At 43.8% G+C, this 19,621-nt stretch overlaps 1 protein-coding gene across 9 annotated transcripts in view; it reads right to left on the bottom strand.

Moving 5' to 3' along the window:
- The window catches only part of LOC100747894 (dystrophin, isoforms A/C/F/G/H), a 445,522-nt gene that overhangs the window by 363,632 nt on the left and 62,269 nt on the right, over positions 1-19,621 (bottom strand). For all 9 annotated transcript variants that reach the window (XM_033320912.1, XM_033320911.1, XM_012386070.3 and 6 more), the window contains one exon: positions 6,182-6,393. In XM_033320912.1, coding sequence (XP_033176803.1) covers positions 6,182-6,393 — 212 coding nt within the window. The remainder of the gene's footprint in view (positions 1-6,181; positions 6,394-19,621) is intronic.

The raw sequence follows: 19,621 nt of genomic DNA, 5'->3' as shown, positions 1-19,621 counted from the left end.
AACAATGCGAGTAATAGCTGCAAGCTGTAGGCAAATATTTTTTTACGATTCCTTTTTCTCTTTCTTTCTTTCTTTCCTTCTTTCTTTCTTTCTTTCTTTCTTTCTTTCTTTCTTTCTTCCGTGTTGACTTCAAACATTCTTGGCTTCTTAGTCATACAGTTCACTCTTGACTAACTTACTCTTCAGTGCACGCTTCAGAACGTTTACCACGAGCACACACTCGGGTATCCTCGCGAAGCTAGACGAACAAAGCTGCACGTACTATACGAGGACAATTGAAATTAAATTTGTTTCGCAACAGCGATATCGTGTTTAAAATCTTCCTCCGAGTTGCTCGATCGCCGTGGTGGGAACGCGTTGATGTAACACAGCGAACAACGACATTCGACGTTTCAGAAAATTTTATCCGTGTTCGCGTGAACGAGAACAAGACAGAATCAAAAATACTGAAAGTCGAACGATCATCGTGGCTCGGCCTGACCTATATCGAACCTCTTCCACTTGTTCCGCCGATATCGCTCGAAATAAACGAACGGCTTAATTTGAAATATAAACGCAGCTGTGACGAATCGATACAAGGTTCGACGGGCGATGAAAAATAGACAGAATCCATTTTATTCGATAGCCATTTCGATCGGCCGGCCGTATTTTTCTCCAAGCGAGAAGAATTCGGAAATAATTCCCGAGGAATCGATAAGATAACGAGAAATAGTTCGCGCTTTTGCAGCGGAACTGTCGGAGGATTGTTAATGGAACACGCTAAAAGATCAATCTCGAATCCTCGAGATAGCCAAGGAAACACCGGCCAACTGTATCGACGGAGTATCGATATTAAATTTCTCGATGAAATTGGAATTACTTTCGCTTCGAACCGAAACGAATCGGATCGATCGCGTTTCGTCTCTGTTTCCTTCCGACGAAACGGCCGAAACTTCCCGGCATTCGTGGCGTACTTCTGCGTGAAAAGTTCAACGACTCTTCTCCAACGTTCGAGCGCCCTTCCAACCGCATCGTTCGCCATCGTTGTTTTACTTTCTCTATGGATTGTTCTCCCGTAAAAAAAAAATTCCTTTCCATCCCCTGGCTGGCTTGCGTTTTTTCAGCTTCGAAATACGAACGTTTTAAAGCAACAAATAACGAGAAACGAAGGAAACAACGAAATGGCATCGAAACGAAGGTAAATCGAGGACCAGAGCGAATTTAATATAGAGGAAAGGTTGACAGGGCTTGCACAACGTGCGAATACACGAGGGTACCATACGCGTCAAATAGGAAAACATGTCGCCGAGACGACCAACAAGAATCTAATAAGCTAGATACCACGGCCTTCTCAAAGGAAAATGTGGTACAAAATAGTTCCTGCGCCAGGAGACACAGAAACGAGGTTTTGTACGTACCACGATGGAAAGAAGCTACGGTCTAGAAACACGATGCACGACCGAGAAGGATAGAGTGGCCAGAAGGAAGCCAATGGACGAAATCCTGGTGTCGATATAAAGAACACGCGTACCTCTCTATATCACATTCTTTGTCGTGAATGGAAAATGTAGTTTAAAAACTTCGGTATGGACAAACGTAACGCGAATAAATTGAGTCTTAAATCGAGCCCGTTTAAAAATACTGCAACCTACTTTCCTCTTGCGAGGGGTGCCCTTTTGTTTGTCTTTCGTTTCTTCGTCTTTCTTTTTTCCTGGTTGCACAGAGAAACCGGTCTGAAGAGGCAATGACGACCGAGTAAATCGATCCTGTAAGTAGCATAGCGTGCACGAAACGAGGCCTAACACGGGGCAAAATAGAATTTCATTGGCAACTGCGATTCCTGTTCGAGTCTCGTTACCTCGAAGCCTCTCGTCGCTTTATGCAAACAGCACAATACTTGTCAGCGAGACAGCATAGCCGGAAATGGAAGAAGGGAGGTAGCTGTTATGACGTCGGACCGAGCCTCGAGTCTGACTGTTGACTCGGCAAATAGGAAAAGCGTACCATACAATCGACACAATAGACGAGCAGAGATGACAATAAAAGCTATCCGACCGAGATAATTACGAATTTTTATCTAGGCCGTTCGACTAGAAATTCGCTTGTGTAAGCCGTAAAGTGTCACACGCCCATCTACACGAGGACACGCTTTCAACGAAACTGGCGCAAACGTGTCTCCATTAAGGACGCCGAGTTTCGAATTTAGAACGCTATTTTTGGAAATGCCAAGTTTCACGTGTTCGAAGAGAAAGTTTACGGCACAGAGAAGCCTAAACTTTTAACCGACCCTACCTGCATTTTCGCTTCCACTTCAGGATCGATGAAGAAATGTAGAACGCGTACAGAATTTGCGCAATTGGTTTCTACCGAATTAAATTTATTTCACGTACGAACATTTTACATGCTTATTTGTAGGAAATTATCTAAGAAAACGATAAAGATTAAAAAAATAAAAGTTGTTCAAAGTATCGAGATACTCCCGTTAGTCGAACGTATTTAATAGCAGTTACACTGGAACACGTAAATGACAATCGTCGAAGCGACGCGACACAATTACTCGAGATAAAGGAAGAAATGCGCGAGCGTGCAAAGTAGCGTCAACAGGCGGCAACAATATAGCACGCGGTACGAGTTAAAAGGAGCTTGATAAATCGGTACACGGATCGTTGCACAAAGGAACCTCGCAAAAGGACAAGCGAGGATGACGTAAGGGCGATGAAATTGCACCGAAAATGAAGTAAATAGAGACGATACCCGTGTTTTAGTATGTTAATGCGCTCATTATAAGCAGGAACGTCTCTCAAAGACAGTATTTCTTCAAACGTCGTGAAAAATCTATCGTACAAGCTTTAAACAAAGTGCAAAAAAATATCGCAAAAAGGCACGATAAAAATACGAGCGAAAAGTCAAAGGAGACTTTTACACAGACGCGTTGTTTGATCAGAATGGTTATTAAAGTCAGGATAGAAGATCTGTCCAAAAGAAACGGTCTTTATTGCGTCGAAACAAAATGTGAGAAAAGTAGTTCCGTCACTCAACTGGCGAACAATATTTTAACAAGTCGCCCGAAGCAACTTCATTGTTTGCAGACAGGCAAACTGCTCGAAGAATACGTTTTGTACAAATAGAATCCAAACGCTGCCAGTAGCACAAACACGTAATAAAGTCGACGGACCTGGCTATCGTACAACGTGGCGCGACTGACGAACAAAAATTTCATAATGGAGAGATATGAAGTTCGGTTGAAAGAGGAGCGGTCTTTCCCAGCGCAGGGAATCTGATTTAAAAAAAGAAAAAAGAAAAAAGAAAAAATGGAAGTAGAAAAGGAAGAAAAACGATCGAAAAAGAAACGAAGAGAAGGAAAATGGAGATTATAAGAGAAGGTCGTGTCGAGGAAATTTCGGACATCCTGTCGGAGCAGCCACTTCGATAAGACGTTCCAGATTCGAGTATGGGACGAATGAAGATCAGGGCGCCGCGAAGGCAGAGAAACGGGAGAGTAACTCGATAAAATTGACCGAGTTATACGGCTGCACGAGCGGTTCGGCGCTCCTCTGCGCCGTCTCCGCGCTGTCCACCGGCGTCACAGAAATCTAATTCCTGTCCCTGATAACCGAACTCATGCCGACCGTGGCAGAATATTCCGCCAGAATCGAGCTCCTTCGGAATTTTTCGCTGTCGGCATATTTCAGACGCAGCTATTCCCGACTACGTAAGACTACGTAGGTGGAAACGTTCGACGCAACAAATAATCGTAGCTGATGCTGCGAGAACCAGCGAGATTTCTTCGAGACACGAGACAAATAGAGAAATACGACGAATTCGTCGTTTACTTCTTTCGAGATCGTGGAATTGGGGAAGAAAGCTACTTTCCACCCTAGCAGCGAGACTAAGTTCTTTGTTCCTTTTTCCACTTGAGCTATCTAAAACTGCGACTAAAACTGCGTTCGTAACTTGAGCGACATATTGATACTTTTATAAAAATTTGATACGGTAAGCGTTCGGATATTTTCGCGCTGCTTCTATTAATTAGTAATTTGAATTTAACGTTACACCTGCGAACAACGATATGCTTTACTTTATTAAAATTTTCTACGATGATAGAATTCTCAAATTCTTGTTTCCTATCAAAAGTAGCGATTCCAAACTTTTGACCAGTAGAGCGCATCATATGAGTACAGGTTTTTTAATATTCCCTAAAAGTACATAACTGTATTCAAAAACATGGACGTTTCGGGGTAAGCAGTCGAAACGCACGATTAAAAGCACACACCGTGAGATTTTTGTTTACCCGGAACGCGTTTTCCACTCGAATGGAAATCAATCGGCGTCCGAGCAACGAATATCGAAAGGGGAATTAATTTCAGCGACTCGCTCCGCTATCCAGTTAGACTGTCCCTCCTACTTTGAGAAGCATGGAACGCGCGTTACCCCTTATTTCTGCGAGCAGATTGCCCGTTGCCACGGCGTATGAATTTAAATGTCCTCGACCGAGCCAGTGCCGTTAGTTGCCCGACTCGAATTCCACCGCAACGTTCGTGTGTGTACCTTCGCGAAACGCGCATCCAAAGAGCCGCATTCGCGATTTTAAATAACGTTTGTCTCTAAACGCGTCAACTTCCTACAACATTACCGTACGTTCCCGTTAGAAACGTCTCTCTAATCGTTCTATTAGGCCGATGAATACGAAATGTCATTTTTTTATTTTTTTTTTCTTTTTTTCAAAGAAGATTTTAACGTAATTTCTGCGAAGCTCTATATCGCTCGATCTCGACGATTTCCACGCACGTTCAGTGCACTTTTCTAGCTACTAGCTGGCTTCATTATAGTAGACATATGAGAATTAGCGAATCTGAAATCAATCGTATGGAATAAAGAAAATATAATATAATAATATATAATATAAATCTCGAAAAACGTAACTCTTTTTAATCTTTAACTTTTTCCAAATGCTAAATTTATATACCCATACCAGTTTTTCCAATCGTAAATTCAAACTTTGCACAAACGATATTTCATAGGCGCAGTAGAAATAATAGAAATTAAGATAAAACCGGTGTACCTAAAGGGAAAAAGGGGGTACCAAAATGAAAGAAAAGTTAAATTCCATAAAGTATCGTTAAGAAGATCGGAAGAAACGTAAGAAAGACAACGGAACTCGTGGAAATTTAGAGTTTTTGTGCAAGTCGTACGCGCACCCTCGGGCACGTCCATCCGTTACGTTGCTATATTCTCATCACTCTCTTTCCACGTAATTTATGAGTTTTAATTAGCCAAGATGCTCGAGGCTACACCGACTCCTGGCATTATCGTAACTAACCTTACCACCGTCGTATCACTGTTACACCGGGAAACTCACCCCTAAAGTTGTTCCGTACTCGTCATCAACGAAAACGACCAAGCCATCGTTAAGATCGTGCAACGCGCGACAACATATCGAATTAAATGTGAAACTACCACGTTCCGCGAGCTAGAACGGCCGATTCTTTTCCTTTCGACGGTCAGCGAACGATATCGATTCGCGTTGATTATTAGCCAGGTTAATGGGCAACATATTTCTTTGGACGTTATCGTTCCGATGCTGTGGGGCAGGAGACGATGTCCCTTTGTTCCGCGATACAGCCTGTTGCTCCCCGCTATTTACAAGGGGTAGTTATCGTTTTACGTGGCGAATTTTCGAAAATTTTCCACCCTCGTCGATCCACCACGAAACGTCTAAACAAGTGCCGTATAAATATCGCGGACGCTTACGGGCACATGAAAATCTTATCGACGATTCGATGTTTTAAAGAGAACGTTACGTAATAGCTTTTATCACCGAGAAGCGATTTATCGTCTGTATCATCGGTCGGCTAGAAACTGTTACTCGAAAATTTATATATCGCTAATATATATTTTCTTCTCGTGTATGGAGCTTCGTTATATAGTTGGTCGTATAATATATTTTACATAAAACGAAACGAGGGATAGAAAAATGTAAAAGAAAGCATTGTTAGAAGTAAGAACGAGTCTTTCGGTAAATGAAATTAGGTTTTGTCCATGTATCTACGTAATTCTTTTTCGTCGCGAAAGAAACAGAATTTTCTCGGTTATCTAGTGAGAAAAAGTGAAATATTTGCTGTTTCAGGTATAGAACGTTTTGTATCAAATCACTCGCCCTAAGTGTGTATTGCTACGTGAATAATTAGGATTAAAGTCTTACCTGCAGCACCGATTTGTCAAAGCCCGCTACAAGGGCGGAGGGTGAGGAAGAAGGCGAAGGCGAGGACGAGGGCGAGGTGGTATAGGCCGAAGGACTAGTGGCAGTAACGGGGGTCGAGGGTGTCGAGGGGGCAGGGGAAGGTGTCAACCCCCGAGGGCCCCCTGCAGTTGCACCCGATGCCCCCGGTGCAGTTCCTGCAGTTTTTTCCACTTCTGTAACAGAAAAACCAAAATTCCGTTAAGTACAAAGTAAAACACGATATAAAAGCTTAAGAAACGATAATTTTCTTTCTACGTAATTTACTGTCCGTTACTAATAATGTATATCGACTAACTTAATCGTTAATCAATCATAATTAACGATATCACGAGTAAACTGAATTGACGATTTCTGGAAAAACAATAAATCATCTGTAAATTAATAACGAGGCTCTCGGACGGCCGAATGAAAACATCGAGGAACGTACAACATCGAAAACCGCGGAAAAGTGAAAACCGATATAAACGAGCCACCAAGAACTATCCCATCGAACGACTACGAAGTCGTCGACTCCAATACAATCAGCTTTGGTTTCGAAATCATATCTCGCGATCCAATCCACGTCGTAACGACGCTGTGCGATCTAGACTGCTCGTCCATTGTACAAATCACTCTTCCACATTGCGGTATAAAAATTCACTCGATTCTCAATGCCACGCTACTCGTACGAAATACTCACATCCATGGCTGTAATAATAAAATCGCGTAATAAAGTTCGTGCAAGTCTTTGACCGTTGATCCGAGGCTATTCGCGGCCAATCGATATTTTCGTCAACCAGTATCGATATCCGCCACGCGAATTCCACGTAGCACTCGGGGCCGATCTCGCGCGTGAATTATACCGCAGCTAGACGTATTAAAAACCATCGTGACCCATTTGGTCGATCGTGACGGGAGACTGGATTCGGCTGGACTGGCGCCACAGTAAGAAAACTTGTAATTTTCCGGTCGGCCGGCGACATTGTATTCTTTCTCACGCGCGGCAATAGATAATAGGAACGAAAGAGGGAGCGAAACTCGGGGCCTGCAGGAAGTCGAAACGAAACTCGGTTTCGAAGCACGTACCCGGACCGAAGGTACGGTCAATTCATTGAATAGGAAAGTAACTTTCATAGTTTATAAGTTTACCCTCCGAACTCACTTCGGATCGAGTTAGTGGGAAGACGCGAGAAAGGAAGGAAGAGAGAGGAGAAAAGGGAAGACAGAGTTGGCGTCAGGATCTCGAGCGAAGATTCTTCGAAGATGCGTTTAATATGCTCGGCTCTAATGTAATTGAAAACTTTCGTTGGATTCGTTTTCGTGGCGGTCGATTTGCAACGCCTGCTTCGCGCAACTTGAAAGCTCGTTCGAAATTCCATAAATTACTGTCCTCGTGATCGAAGCGGTTGAAAATATTTCCGTTCCGCTTGCGTCGCACTTTCAGTGGAATAACGTTTCAAGAGCCGGTCCAATTAGACGAATCTTCCAATCGTGGCCAACGGTTCCCTTCGTTTGTTATCTTCCGCGAAATTTTCTCGCTAATAATTTCGCCGTTCCTCCTCGCTCGGTTTTAGACGTACGTATAGTCGCGGTCGGAACGGAATGCAACGGCATTAAACTCGGAGTAATGAGAATAAATCGGGCAGGGAACCAGCTGCCTGATACCGCTTTATTGCCCGTCCGTTTCAGTCGCAAAACTTCAAGAAATCGCTTTCCCGTGTCTACGGTTTTCGTAGATGGGGTTCGCGTTCGATCGAATTAATTTCGTCAGCCATCATACTTTGAAGGAGCACTCGGTTAAGTATGACGTTTCTCGCTTTGTACGCAGATAACTAGACAATTATAGTTGCACAAGGTGTTCATTTTCTGTCGTCGAAAAATGTCACGTTCAAGGTAAGCGTAAATAATTATCGCTTTAAATGTTAAAAGCCTTCTTGTTCGTTGAAAAGAGGACGAAATTGGAACATAAATATTCCAAGTCCGTAACCTGATTAAACTCGAGAAACACAATGAATTCGGCAATTTAATCGAGAAAGAAAAATTACCGCACGGATGCAAACTGGAACAGAAGGTTTAAAGACACCGATAAGAACCTGCGAGTATCGAGTGAACATGGTTCTAAACGTACACTGAAATAATCAAAAGATAAAAGATCGCCTTAAGGATTCATTGTACGAGAAAGATATGACTTTTCTGTTCCCGACTACGGTAGATATCAAAGCGTTTAAGGCCTTGGCGGAGGATCCCGAACGCGACCGATACGCGAAAATATGCCTCTGGAGATCGTAAATTACGCACCGGAGTTGGTCGGAATCCACTTTTGCAAAAGCCGTTATATTTTTATTCGCCGGGCTCTCGTATCGCCCGACAGTCCCATGACATTATCTTAACAACCGAGGGAGAGGGCAAGTTTTATTGCTGAATTTCGTTACGTTCTTGCCTGCAGTCGGCAACAAAAGCCGGAGAAGACGGAGGGAAGCTTAAGGGTCGAGACGAACGACAGAAACTCGTTTGCTCGTGTAATTACTCATGAGCCATAGAACTTTCACGGACGAAGAAATATTTCTCAAGCGACGGTATCTTAATGTATTCGTCAAAACGTTACTTTCTTTCGTTTAAGCGACCAAAGAGCGACGTCCGTTCCTCGCGGTATTGCCAACAGGTTAATCGCGGAACAAAATCCTCACCCCGAGACTCCGTCCCTTCTCCTCTTTTAATTTTTCGCTGAAACGAAGACCGAATTTGTCTTACCGCCTCGAATTCCTTGCCGAGAGTCAAATATTTGCCGATAATTTATTTCAGTTTACGAGAACTTTTGCAACGCCTGCCGAAGATATTCCCAAGCTCTTTGATAAAAACTTTGACAAAAAGGATGAAGATTTGCGAATAATTGAAGAAACAGACGAACGACACCTACTTTATACCCACGATTTCAGAAATCACGACCGATTAGAACAAACATAACATAATACTAAAAATAGATGTATATCGTTGTTCCGTCTCGACAAAAGTCAATAATAATCCGTTTTATTAAGAACATCCTGCACGCTTCTGGCAATTGCAGAAACGCGAAATCCGAATGCAGCGATATCGACGATTTTGGAATTTGCAGTTAGAGGTTAACGCGCGTCATAAATTTATAATCCGAACGTTAAATTTCCTATCGCCATATATATTCTCTAGATATCTTTCCACGGTACACCCAGCTCAGTAACAGCACTGAGCCACTCCGCATAATCGTACGTATTTTACGTCGTTCGTCGTTCGAATGCATCCGATTTATCAATAAATTCGTCTGGTAAAAAACGTCACATTGCGATTAAAACATCGTAGACTCGAGCAACAACTCGCTCGTACGTAGGCGTCAGACATAGTTATTTCTGACGCGGAGGTTAAACAACGAAATTAACGGCGGACCAGTGTCGTGCGATTTATGGGGTAACGCGGAAACTCCATGATACACTGCACGTCCGTATTTGCGTGCATGCACCTGTACCCTGCGCTTTCTCTCCGCCCTTGGGCGAGAGACGAACTTCCTGCGAAGCGCCAGCAAGACAGAATAGAGAAACCCGCCGTGTACAAACCTCCAAGTATACCTCCAAGTATACCTCGAACTTGCGTCATAAGTTCGTACCACTAAGTCCTTTTCGCATTCCGAAGTTGGATAGTCGGCGAACTAGTCGCGCTACTTGAGTTACACACTAAATACATAATAACGATGCTCGCGTAAAGTCTGCGCACCGTCTCTCGTTTCCATCCCTACACGGCCCGTAAGTCCCGTTAGATTATGCTAATCGAGAAGGAAATCCCGCTACATCAGAAAGAAACGGAACGCGCGAACGCCGTTTAAAATTCTCCTCGCCTTTTGTTCTTTAGGGGCTTTAGCGGCTGACGCGTACACTCATACGTGACTCGTATCGCAAGATGATATTTTTTCCTCTCCGCGAAATGAAGCGGAAAAAAATTCGCTTGCGCGAGAAATGTCGTGTGTACGTACGTGCGGAGCGTGTGTTACGCTCTTCGATAGAATAAATCAAATACCACTCCCATGGGGAACATTTGTCATGCGAGGGATCTGTTTGACTGGCGCTAGTCTTGCGGATCGGGAATAATTTGGGGTTGAGGAATCTCAAGGAGTTCGAGCCGATTTCTATCCAATTAGGGAACGCCGTGTAGTAATCGTACCTTGTCAAAACACGAGACAAGATGGAATATTTTACATACGATATTTGTTACGAGACCGCACGCCCTTCCCCTTTAATTCCGAACGGAATCTGTAACGCGAGGGACTGGTCCACGAAACGCTACTGAAAGCGAGGGTGTCTTTCTGAAGAGGACATTCGTAACACTTGTCGCCGCAGCAGCTGCCAAGAGGGAGTTATTGCTCTCTCGTAACAACGGCGACAGGGGTGGAACTTTTCCAACTGGTGTACCGTCAACGGGAATCAGACGCCTGGCCAACGGTGGTCTTTGAAAACACGTCAGCTCTTTATCAAAGCTAACAAGAAGCGTCGACTGCCGCGTCGCACCTAACCGAGTGGCTGTCGCACGGAAAAATCCATCTTCCTGCGTGGATGCGGCACCGTATGCTCATAGATACAACCGCAATTTCCGACCAACTACGTGATTTCACGCATACGATCGAGTAAACCACGCAACGAGGAAACGTTCTTCCAATCACCTCGATTATCTCGTTGCCAAAAAATTACCATCGTGATATCACGCGTTTTCTTCCGACGTTTACGTTAATTCTAACGTACGTTCCTCGAATTTTCCATCCTGTTACGCAAACACGAAATGATCGAACGCAGACGAGAACGTTTCGAAACTAAAGAGAACGATCTGGGCAGCGTTCGACGCCATCCTCTGGACGCTATTTGTAAGAACAGAAAGACTGGTGCGACGCGCGATTTATCCACGCGTACGAAGAACACCGTGGAGGAGACGAGCTGTAGCTCGGTGGCTGAACAAACACGAAAAAGAGAGACGAGAGAAAGAGTCGGGAAAGGTAAAAGGCGAGAGAGAAAAGTAGGAAAAGAGAGGCAGAAATCCCTTGTTAGCGGCTGCTAGGTCCGCCGGGATAAGTGCCGTGGGGTGGTACACGGTGAAAAATAGGACGAATTTGCAGCCAGAAACATCAATTCTCGCTGGCAGTAGTCTTATTCGGTCGAGGAGGCCCAGCCGGAAGAATCGACCGGAGAAAGCGACCAAAGTACTTGAAGCTCGCTTTCTGGTGAAAAATAGGAAAAACCGCGCCGCGAGCTTAACTCGACCGTTCGTTCGTCTGTCCGCCTGTCCACCAATGGGGGATAAGTGATGCGACAGCACAGCCCGGGAACCAGAGGAACGAACCTTGACGAGAACACAGAGACAGAGAGTCACGAGGTTCCCCGGGATAAGCAAGGTAAAGAATAGTTGGAGAAAGTGGCGATAGTCGGTGAATGAGAGTGATAGATTGCGCGACGCCATCGACCGACACTCTTCCACCAATGGCCAGCTCGACCATCGTGCTCCGCAAACGGAAACCCAATCGTTCGACAATCTCGACTTCCGTTTCGCTAAACGCGACAACCCTCGTATTCAACGCGCGCCCCAGCTGTTTGTTTGCTACCAAAGACTTTCATATTCGGGTTTAGGCGCCATATCGTAGTTGGGGAATATTTTATTTTTCAGGTATACAGTGTTATACAAACAGAGAGGTAAGTTACAATTATTATTATTATAGGTTGCAATTACTAAATATAATTCTTGTTATAAGAAAACGTGGATATAAGATTTCGATTACTTAGAAGCCATACTGATGTACTCTATAAATTGAAGAACAGAAAAAAATGGCTAAAAACGCTGTTTTTCTTCTATCTTGGAACTTGCCATTGTTTGTGTTGTTTTCTTACATCGCCATAGTCGTAATAAACACAAAGATGTACGAACGATATCGCGTTTGCTGTAGGGGAGAAAATTGATTAAACGTAACATATATGAAGGCCAAAGAAGCGTAAATGCGAAAGGAGGAAAGGACGAGGGAGAGAACGGGATTGTAATGAAATTCGAAGAATGAAAGTACAAATGTGTTAATTATCGTACGTGATTGTAAAGAGGAAAAAGTTGGAACGATAGAGGGAACGAAAGAATTGGAAGGAAAAAAAGAAGTCGAAGCTATTTCGAGGCAGCCAGCGTATCCGGTGTTCGCGTTTGAGTCGCTATTAAGCGGCGAAGAAAACCAAGCGGAAAATCGAATGAAGGCTGAGCGGCGGGAACGCGTCGTTGCCGTCTAAAAATTAACGCGTTTAATTCCCAGTGTCGGCGATCGCGTCGATCCGTGTATTTCACGGAGAACGGACCTGTGAAAAAATAGCGGCGGGAAAAGTTTAAAAATATGTAGCGGCACGCGAGCAGGACAAATTCAAATCCTGTTGTTGTTTTGTTTCGGAGTACTATGACCATTAGGTCACAGGTATTGCAAGGAGTAATGAACTCCGAGCAAGACAAGGTCGCCGCTACTTTCAACGCAGTCGAGTTCAAACTTTCCGACTGTCCTCCGACCAGTGCAAATAAACAAAAACGAAATGACGAGCGAAGTTTAGCGATCGCAGTATAAGCATACAGACGCATCAGGCGTATATACGGAGTTTCTTGAGACTGCGCGTATTTATTTCGCGAAAGTTATTATATCTGGACTTGTGCTTTGTGTCAAATCAATTTTATAGACAATATATTTATCTTAAATAAATTGCTCACAAACAGTAATCTATATTTCGTGATATCTGATAAGATCAATCCTCTACAAATATTTTACAACGATAAATCATGACGAATTCGCGTGGCGTGGCGAGGCAACACCTGTCACGCCGTTATGGAGTTTGTATTTTAATCGGCAGGGAAGGTTTATACGTCGAACATCGTCCTGGTGAAACCGACACGGGACAAGAGACGTATAGCGAAATTCGACCAGCAACTAATCGCGCGAGACGCAGATCGCTTCCATTAAAACGTTCCAGATATTTATTCGAATTTTTCAATGACGAGCAACGAACGATAAATCACGAGGTGATCGATCGGAAGAGAACGTAGTCCGATTTTATGCACCACCACCGGTTGAAAAGTGATACACGCATCGACGAACGGTTCAACCCTGGCTATTGTATGACCATTAACGAATCAAAGTAATTAGCTAGACGCGTATTGTGCGTCGCGAACGTCGAACAAAGCTCGTAAATCGTTCCGCGCTGAAAAGCGCGATGCATTGCCGTGGCCCGTAACCGTTCAGCCAGACAAATCGCCGTCAATAAAACAAATAGATATCCGTCGACGATGCGAATGTAAATGAATCGATAAAATCATGACGAACGAGGACAGGCAGGACAGGATTAAAAGATTTCCGTGGATAAACCGGCAGGCGAAAGCTCTTCTCCGCGTGTCCGCAACAACAAGCCGCCGGTAGCTAGAAACTGTGGCCGGACCGTGAATTAAAATAAAGCGTCCGCACGCTTCCTACCAAGAATACCAACTTCACGGAAGCTTAAAACTTCGGCTTGCCGTTAATGCTTGCCCTCGTTTCCCGTGATTTTCAGTAAAACTCTCTCGTAACGTCGAGTAAATCTTCCGACGGATTCCCGTTACGACGAACTCGCTCTGCCTCTACTCCTCCACCGGTATAAAATATAGATTATCATCGCGCGTTTACGCGCGTAAGGGCGCGCGCGCCTGTCTGTCGGTTCGTCTAAACGTGCAAAATCTTTAAACTTTTAATCGAGCAAAATAAAAAATCGAAAAAAAACACGGTGAAAATTGGAAAAAGATATTAACGCTGAAATCGACGGTTAAACGGGATTGAAAAATTCATAAGGAGAAAAACGAGACTAAGTGGCTCGTTATATTTTTTTCAACAGTTCGGCGTTTAACTTTATGGAGGCGAGTGAGAACGCAGGTAACCGATTTAATAAAAAATTTATCGCATAAACACAGAAAGAGATCCAAAAAAAAAAAAATAAATATAACGACTAGAGGCACGCGGATGGTGGTACAAGAGGCTATTAGTCGTACTTGTTCCATTATTTCGATTTTAATTTGGGTTCCAACTGTATACCTGTTAAATATTTACCAGTACTTTACTACCCTCTTCGCGTGTCCTAACGGCAACATATTCGGCACATTATTACCTTCAGCCGACTTTACCTTGCGTAAACTAGAGCGTTTTAGTATTAAGGTGTCGTGTAACAAATGAGTTTTGTTACTACGATGTCTTCGTTATGAATATCCCTCGTAGGAAACTTTTACGTAGCCACTTTTACGTAAAATTTCACGTGGATCTGGCGGTTCAAGAATTTTTCTACGGGTTAATGTAGTTTAATCTAAGTTAATTTCATTCAATTTAATAAGCACACGGGGAAGGAACCCTTTTACGAGAAGCTAATATACAGTAAGAGAAAAGCAAGTGTCGAGATGATACAGTCGCTGTGAGGCAGTGAGACGAGCATTTGTATAAATACGCTGTGCTAAAACTAAGCCAGCTACCGCTCGGGTTAGCTGAGGTTACACGCACCTTTCTTCGTTGGTTGAGGTGGAAGAAAGATTAATGCCATTGCATAAAACGTTGCCTAAATCGCATATAAGGGCAATAGAATTAATAGTAATTGAGCGAGAAGCAAATTGGCAGCAACGCGTATCTCTCTTCTTTCCTTTTAAATCAAACAACGTGCTTTCGTTGTAAAAACTTGAAAGAACAGCCGCGTGGTGTGAAGGGTAACGTTGCCAGCGAACGGCGGCTAATTTAAACGGACGACGCATGCAGTTTCTCGCTCGAACGATACCTCTTAAACGTTCTATCGCAAAGCAAAGCGATAGAAAAAGAAGAGAAGAAAAAATAGAAGTGAGAAAGAAAAGGAAATGAAGGGGAAGAGAAGAAAAAAAGGGAAAGAAAATGGACCGACGCTTTTCTCCCCGTGGAACCATCATGGCAAAGGACGAATTAATCTGGCTTCACGCAGAGCGAGCGGCCCTTTTGCTCCACGTTTTCGATGTAATTGAATCTCTCGTCTTTGCCAAGGCAATTGTTCCGCCCTTCTCGCCCCCGGCCGAGAATTCAGGGCTGCTCTCTTACCGCGAGAAATTAATCTTCTCTTTCGCGGAAGCGATTCCACCGGCGAACCCGGTGGGGGATAGAGAAAAATAAAAGTGATAGAGCGCTAGGTTCGGTTTTCGATCGGTCGGCAAGAGCCATTCGTACTCTTCCCCGGGCTCGATTGAAAATAAATTCTCTCGATCAGCCTTCTCTCGATGCTCCTTGCTTACACGCTACGATCCTATGCGTCGTGATCCTTCGTTCCGAATTCAAGTATAAGGTACAGAGCAACGATAGAGTATCAGCGATCTACGAGTGTAATATTTCGGTAAGAAGAATTGAGAAGACGAGCCATTACAAAGAATAAATTATATGCAGCGTATATAGCGTGAGAAGTACCGGCATATATCCTGTATCTTTCAAGGTAGTATTTCTTTATCAAGTTCTATATTTCATTTTCGTGATAGACATGAAATTTGTCTAGTCGTACGAAAGTGCTACTAAATGATAGGAAATTGAAAATACATGGACCCAATTAATTGGTACGAATACAACGATGCGCTAATCCTTCGTGCGACTACTATTTATAATATCGGAAATTTATTCGTCGAGATTTTTCGCGAGAATCTTCGAAAAGAGAAGCTATTACGAGAGATGAATTATTTTTCCAGAAGAAATCAGAAGAGACAAGTCTCGACCAAGCTCCATTAGACCTTATCGTATTAGGATAATAGGATTGCTTTTATTACGCTGTTCTCGAACAAGAATTTCTGTTTATCAGCGTAAGACACTCCCGTCTCGTTCTTTCGGATACTACGTTCGGCGAAGGGCACGAACACAACGAGGACGGCTCGACCAGAAGAAGAGAGAAGAGGCGCGGGAGAAAAATTACTTTCGCGGCAAGACGTGACGGAAATGCCGGAGCAAAGATTGCAAAATTACGGGACATATTTAAATATTGCGCAGCCCCGTCGAGGAAAGTTTATCGGCGGCGAAGCAGCTCCTTTCGAACGACGGCGACATAGTCGCAACTTTTAACGCGAAGGATGGCACCTGTAGGTCGAAATTACCGAGATTTAATAAATCCCGCCGTCCTCGAAGCGGCGTTAAAAGTTTGACGAAGAGCTATGGAGGAACGAAAGATTACGATAAGTCGAAAAATGAAAAAAAAAGAAACGAAATGAAAGAGAATCGAGAACCGGTGCATCGCGCTCGAGTTCAGACCTTCGAAATTGAATACGTTCGCGTTTCCGTTAACACCTCGTTCTCTTCGTTCTTCGCGACTGCAATTACAGTTTATGGGAAAGTTGATTTCTGTTAAAGTCCGCTAAGTTTTACGACGTCGACTTAACCTCTTGCGCCTTACGATTTCTTTGCAAATTATTTAAGTTTGTTTATTATTAAGTTAGCTGTTCACTCCTACAGCATCGTGCCAGACTAACATCAAAATGTATGTAATATTCTAATGCAGCATAATCTTCGATCGATATACCAAACTTTGTTACAAATGTAATTTGCTTTCATAGAGTGTGACGTGGTACTATGAGGCAAGGAGATGAATTCAAAGATCTCTGTCCTAGAATAAAGCGCGTTTGAAAGACTAGCAATGGCGTAGGTAAATGACGTAAGGAAAATATAACGTTTCGATGTCGAAGAAACTTCACTCTTATGAAATTTCTGCACGTTCAAATGCTGCATGTTCGTTTGCACGTTCTTGCGCTAAAAGGTCTATCAAAAACCGCAACGCAGTAGGAGAACGCGTTCGCGGTCTGGAACGCATCTCACGGCATGTTCTATGTGCGATAAAAGCAGATGAAAAACGTTCCGGGCCGGTGTACGAATAAAAGGCGCGAACGGGTGCTCCTTCGTCTCGCTCGTCGACAAAGAATATAAATCATATGCTTAAGGAAGTAGTACGGCGAGCATGGTGCTCCTTTTGTACGGAAGATTACGGAGTGCAAAGGAGTTTCCTCATTTTTCATCGTGGCGACCGTCGGAATTAACATATTCATAAGATATTTATCAACGTATCTCTTTGACACCTATTTTTTGAGCGCACCGCTTATGAAACGAATAAATTAGACGGAACGAGGGCCATCTTTCCTCGGCTGACGCACAGAAGGAGACGGGAAGAGGGAGAACAAGAGGACGAAAGCTTGGGCCGTGCTACGTAAAATATGATACACGATGTATTCTGGCCAATAGCGAACTTTTTTCTCCTTATAAAAGTAACCAAAAAAAAAAGAGAGAAAGGAGGAGAAAGAGCAAGCTAGGCAAACGAAACGTCGAGAAAGAAAAAATCATAGAAGATAAAAGAAATTCTCGACTCAGGTTGATCAACGTGTTTACGAGACTTGCTTCGGCAAACAAGACGACGAAAATTTCGACCGTGCCACGTAAAATATAATACACGATATATTCTGGTCAGCCACGAATTTTTTTCCTTTGTTAAAACAGGTAAAACAGAGAAAAAGAGTGAAAGGTAGGAAAATGAAGCGTGTAGAGTGAACAAAATCTGGAAAAATAGGAAAAATTTGAAGGGAGAAAAATCAAAGAGAACATCCTCGATGTATTCGTGATACGGTGTGGCGTTTAAACAGGAAGATGACCGGGTCTGTGCAGGCTGGTACCTATGCTTATACCTTGGTTATACGCGAACAGAGAGCGGCGTACGTAATTCTAGGATGACGTTGGTGCCTCGAGACCTCGAATAGCTCGTGCTACGCAGTCGTCTTAAACAGCCTTCGTAATAGAACAGGGGATTTGACGCGGACACGATCATCGGTAACGCGTTCTCTGCCATGAACACAGGCACGCACACGCGCACGGCTACGTTCACCGTGCGGTGTGCAAACACGAGGCTCGGTTGACGGCGTATGCATAATTCAGGAATGCGTGTGTCGTCGATACGGCAGCGAACGACGCACGATAGTTATGCATATGTTCCGTACGGATGCTATGCCGCATACCATCTCTCTTTCTCTTCCTCTGTCTCTCGTTCACGTTCGCTATACGCTTCAGCTTCGATTTGTCTCTCTCCCTTTCTCACTCACTCTCTCTCTCTCTCTTTCCGTTTCTACCACCTCGTTCGAATGCACTCCACTGATTTTTTGGCTGTTGGCCAACACCGACACCATCGAAGAATCTGTTGTATTGCACGCTGCCGGCACTAGAAGCTGTTTCCGAGGATCTCGACCTCTTCGTGAGGGAAGTTTGTCCATTATTGCTTCCAAAAGATCTACGGGAAGTCATCGAATATCGAGAGGATAAATTACATTTGCGAGTGGATGTATCGAAACGAGTAGAACGTTGCTGAAATATTTGGTATAGTCGTGGACCAGATACGAAAATTATCCGGAAGAATTGTTGGAGAATTATTGAAAACGCTCGAGTCGCGTTTAACGTCCCTCGATGATCGCTCGAGATCATTGGAAGTTGTTCGATGTTATTTGAAAATCAAGTATTTAAAAGTTTTGCCAAAAGCTACCGACCGTACAACACACCCTAGTGTAAACTTGTAAAATATCACGCAACATATGCAAAATCGATGGTTTTTTTCAATCAAGTATGCAAATTAATGGGAACACGCGGCAGAGCAACCGATTGCTAAAAGCGTCAAGAGAAAGCTTTAAAATACTCCGGATACTCCATAGCGACAATCAGCTTGTTATAGCAAACCTTTTTCCTACAACTTCGGTAACAAGAATTTTCGAAGCTTTCCGGAGAAGCGTTGGCGTTGGCGGAAGCTTAACGGAACTAAAACAGGGCTTAAATCTTAGTTCATTCTCCGTAACTCGGCAACAATCGTCTTAACGGTTGAGTTCAATTTCTTGTTTTTCTCCTCGCGAACGCTTTGTTTCGATCATTCTTACGCTCCTCCCACGGTCGTCAGTCAGCTTAATCTCGAAAGTTACCAGACCTTACTGCTTACTTAATCGTAAAACCGGCAAACGAACGTAGAGTGGGAAGAAGTTCGAACGATAATCCCGGCGTGGCCGTGCGACATTTAACGAGCCACGTAAATGGCGAAGTTTACGATTTTGGCTTTTATTTAGAAAGTTCGGAACCAACGGAGACGTCGCCGGGTCCTCGTCGAGTCGATGCACGCGCACATACGCGTGACACGCACACTCGCAATGACAGGGTAAGCTCAAACACACCGTAAAAGGGAACTCACCCTCGCCACTCCAGTAAATAATTAACCGTATAGTCGGGGCTCGAGTGTTCACTCCTCGACTGAAGGATTCCCCTTCGCTCCATCTTTCGACAGCAGACGTTACCTGGACGAAGATACTATCCGTGCACATCCTCGCGATTCTCATTAAAAATACCGTTTCCACGTTTCCTCTCTTCCCACGTCC

Source organism: Bombus impatiens, unplaced genomic scaffold, assembly GCF_000188095.3.
Source record: "Bombus impatiens unplaced genomic scaffold, BIMP_2.2 scf_0377, whole genome shotgun sequence".
NCBI lineage: Eukaryota > Metazoa > Arthropoda > Insecta > Hymenoptera > Apidae > Bombus > Bombus impatiens.
This window is presented reverse-complemented; position numbering and strand designations above follow the sequence as displayed.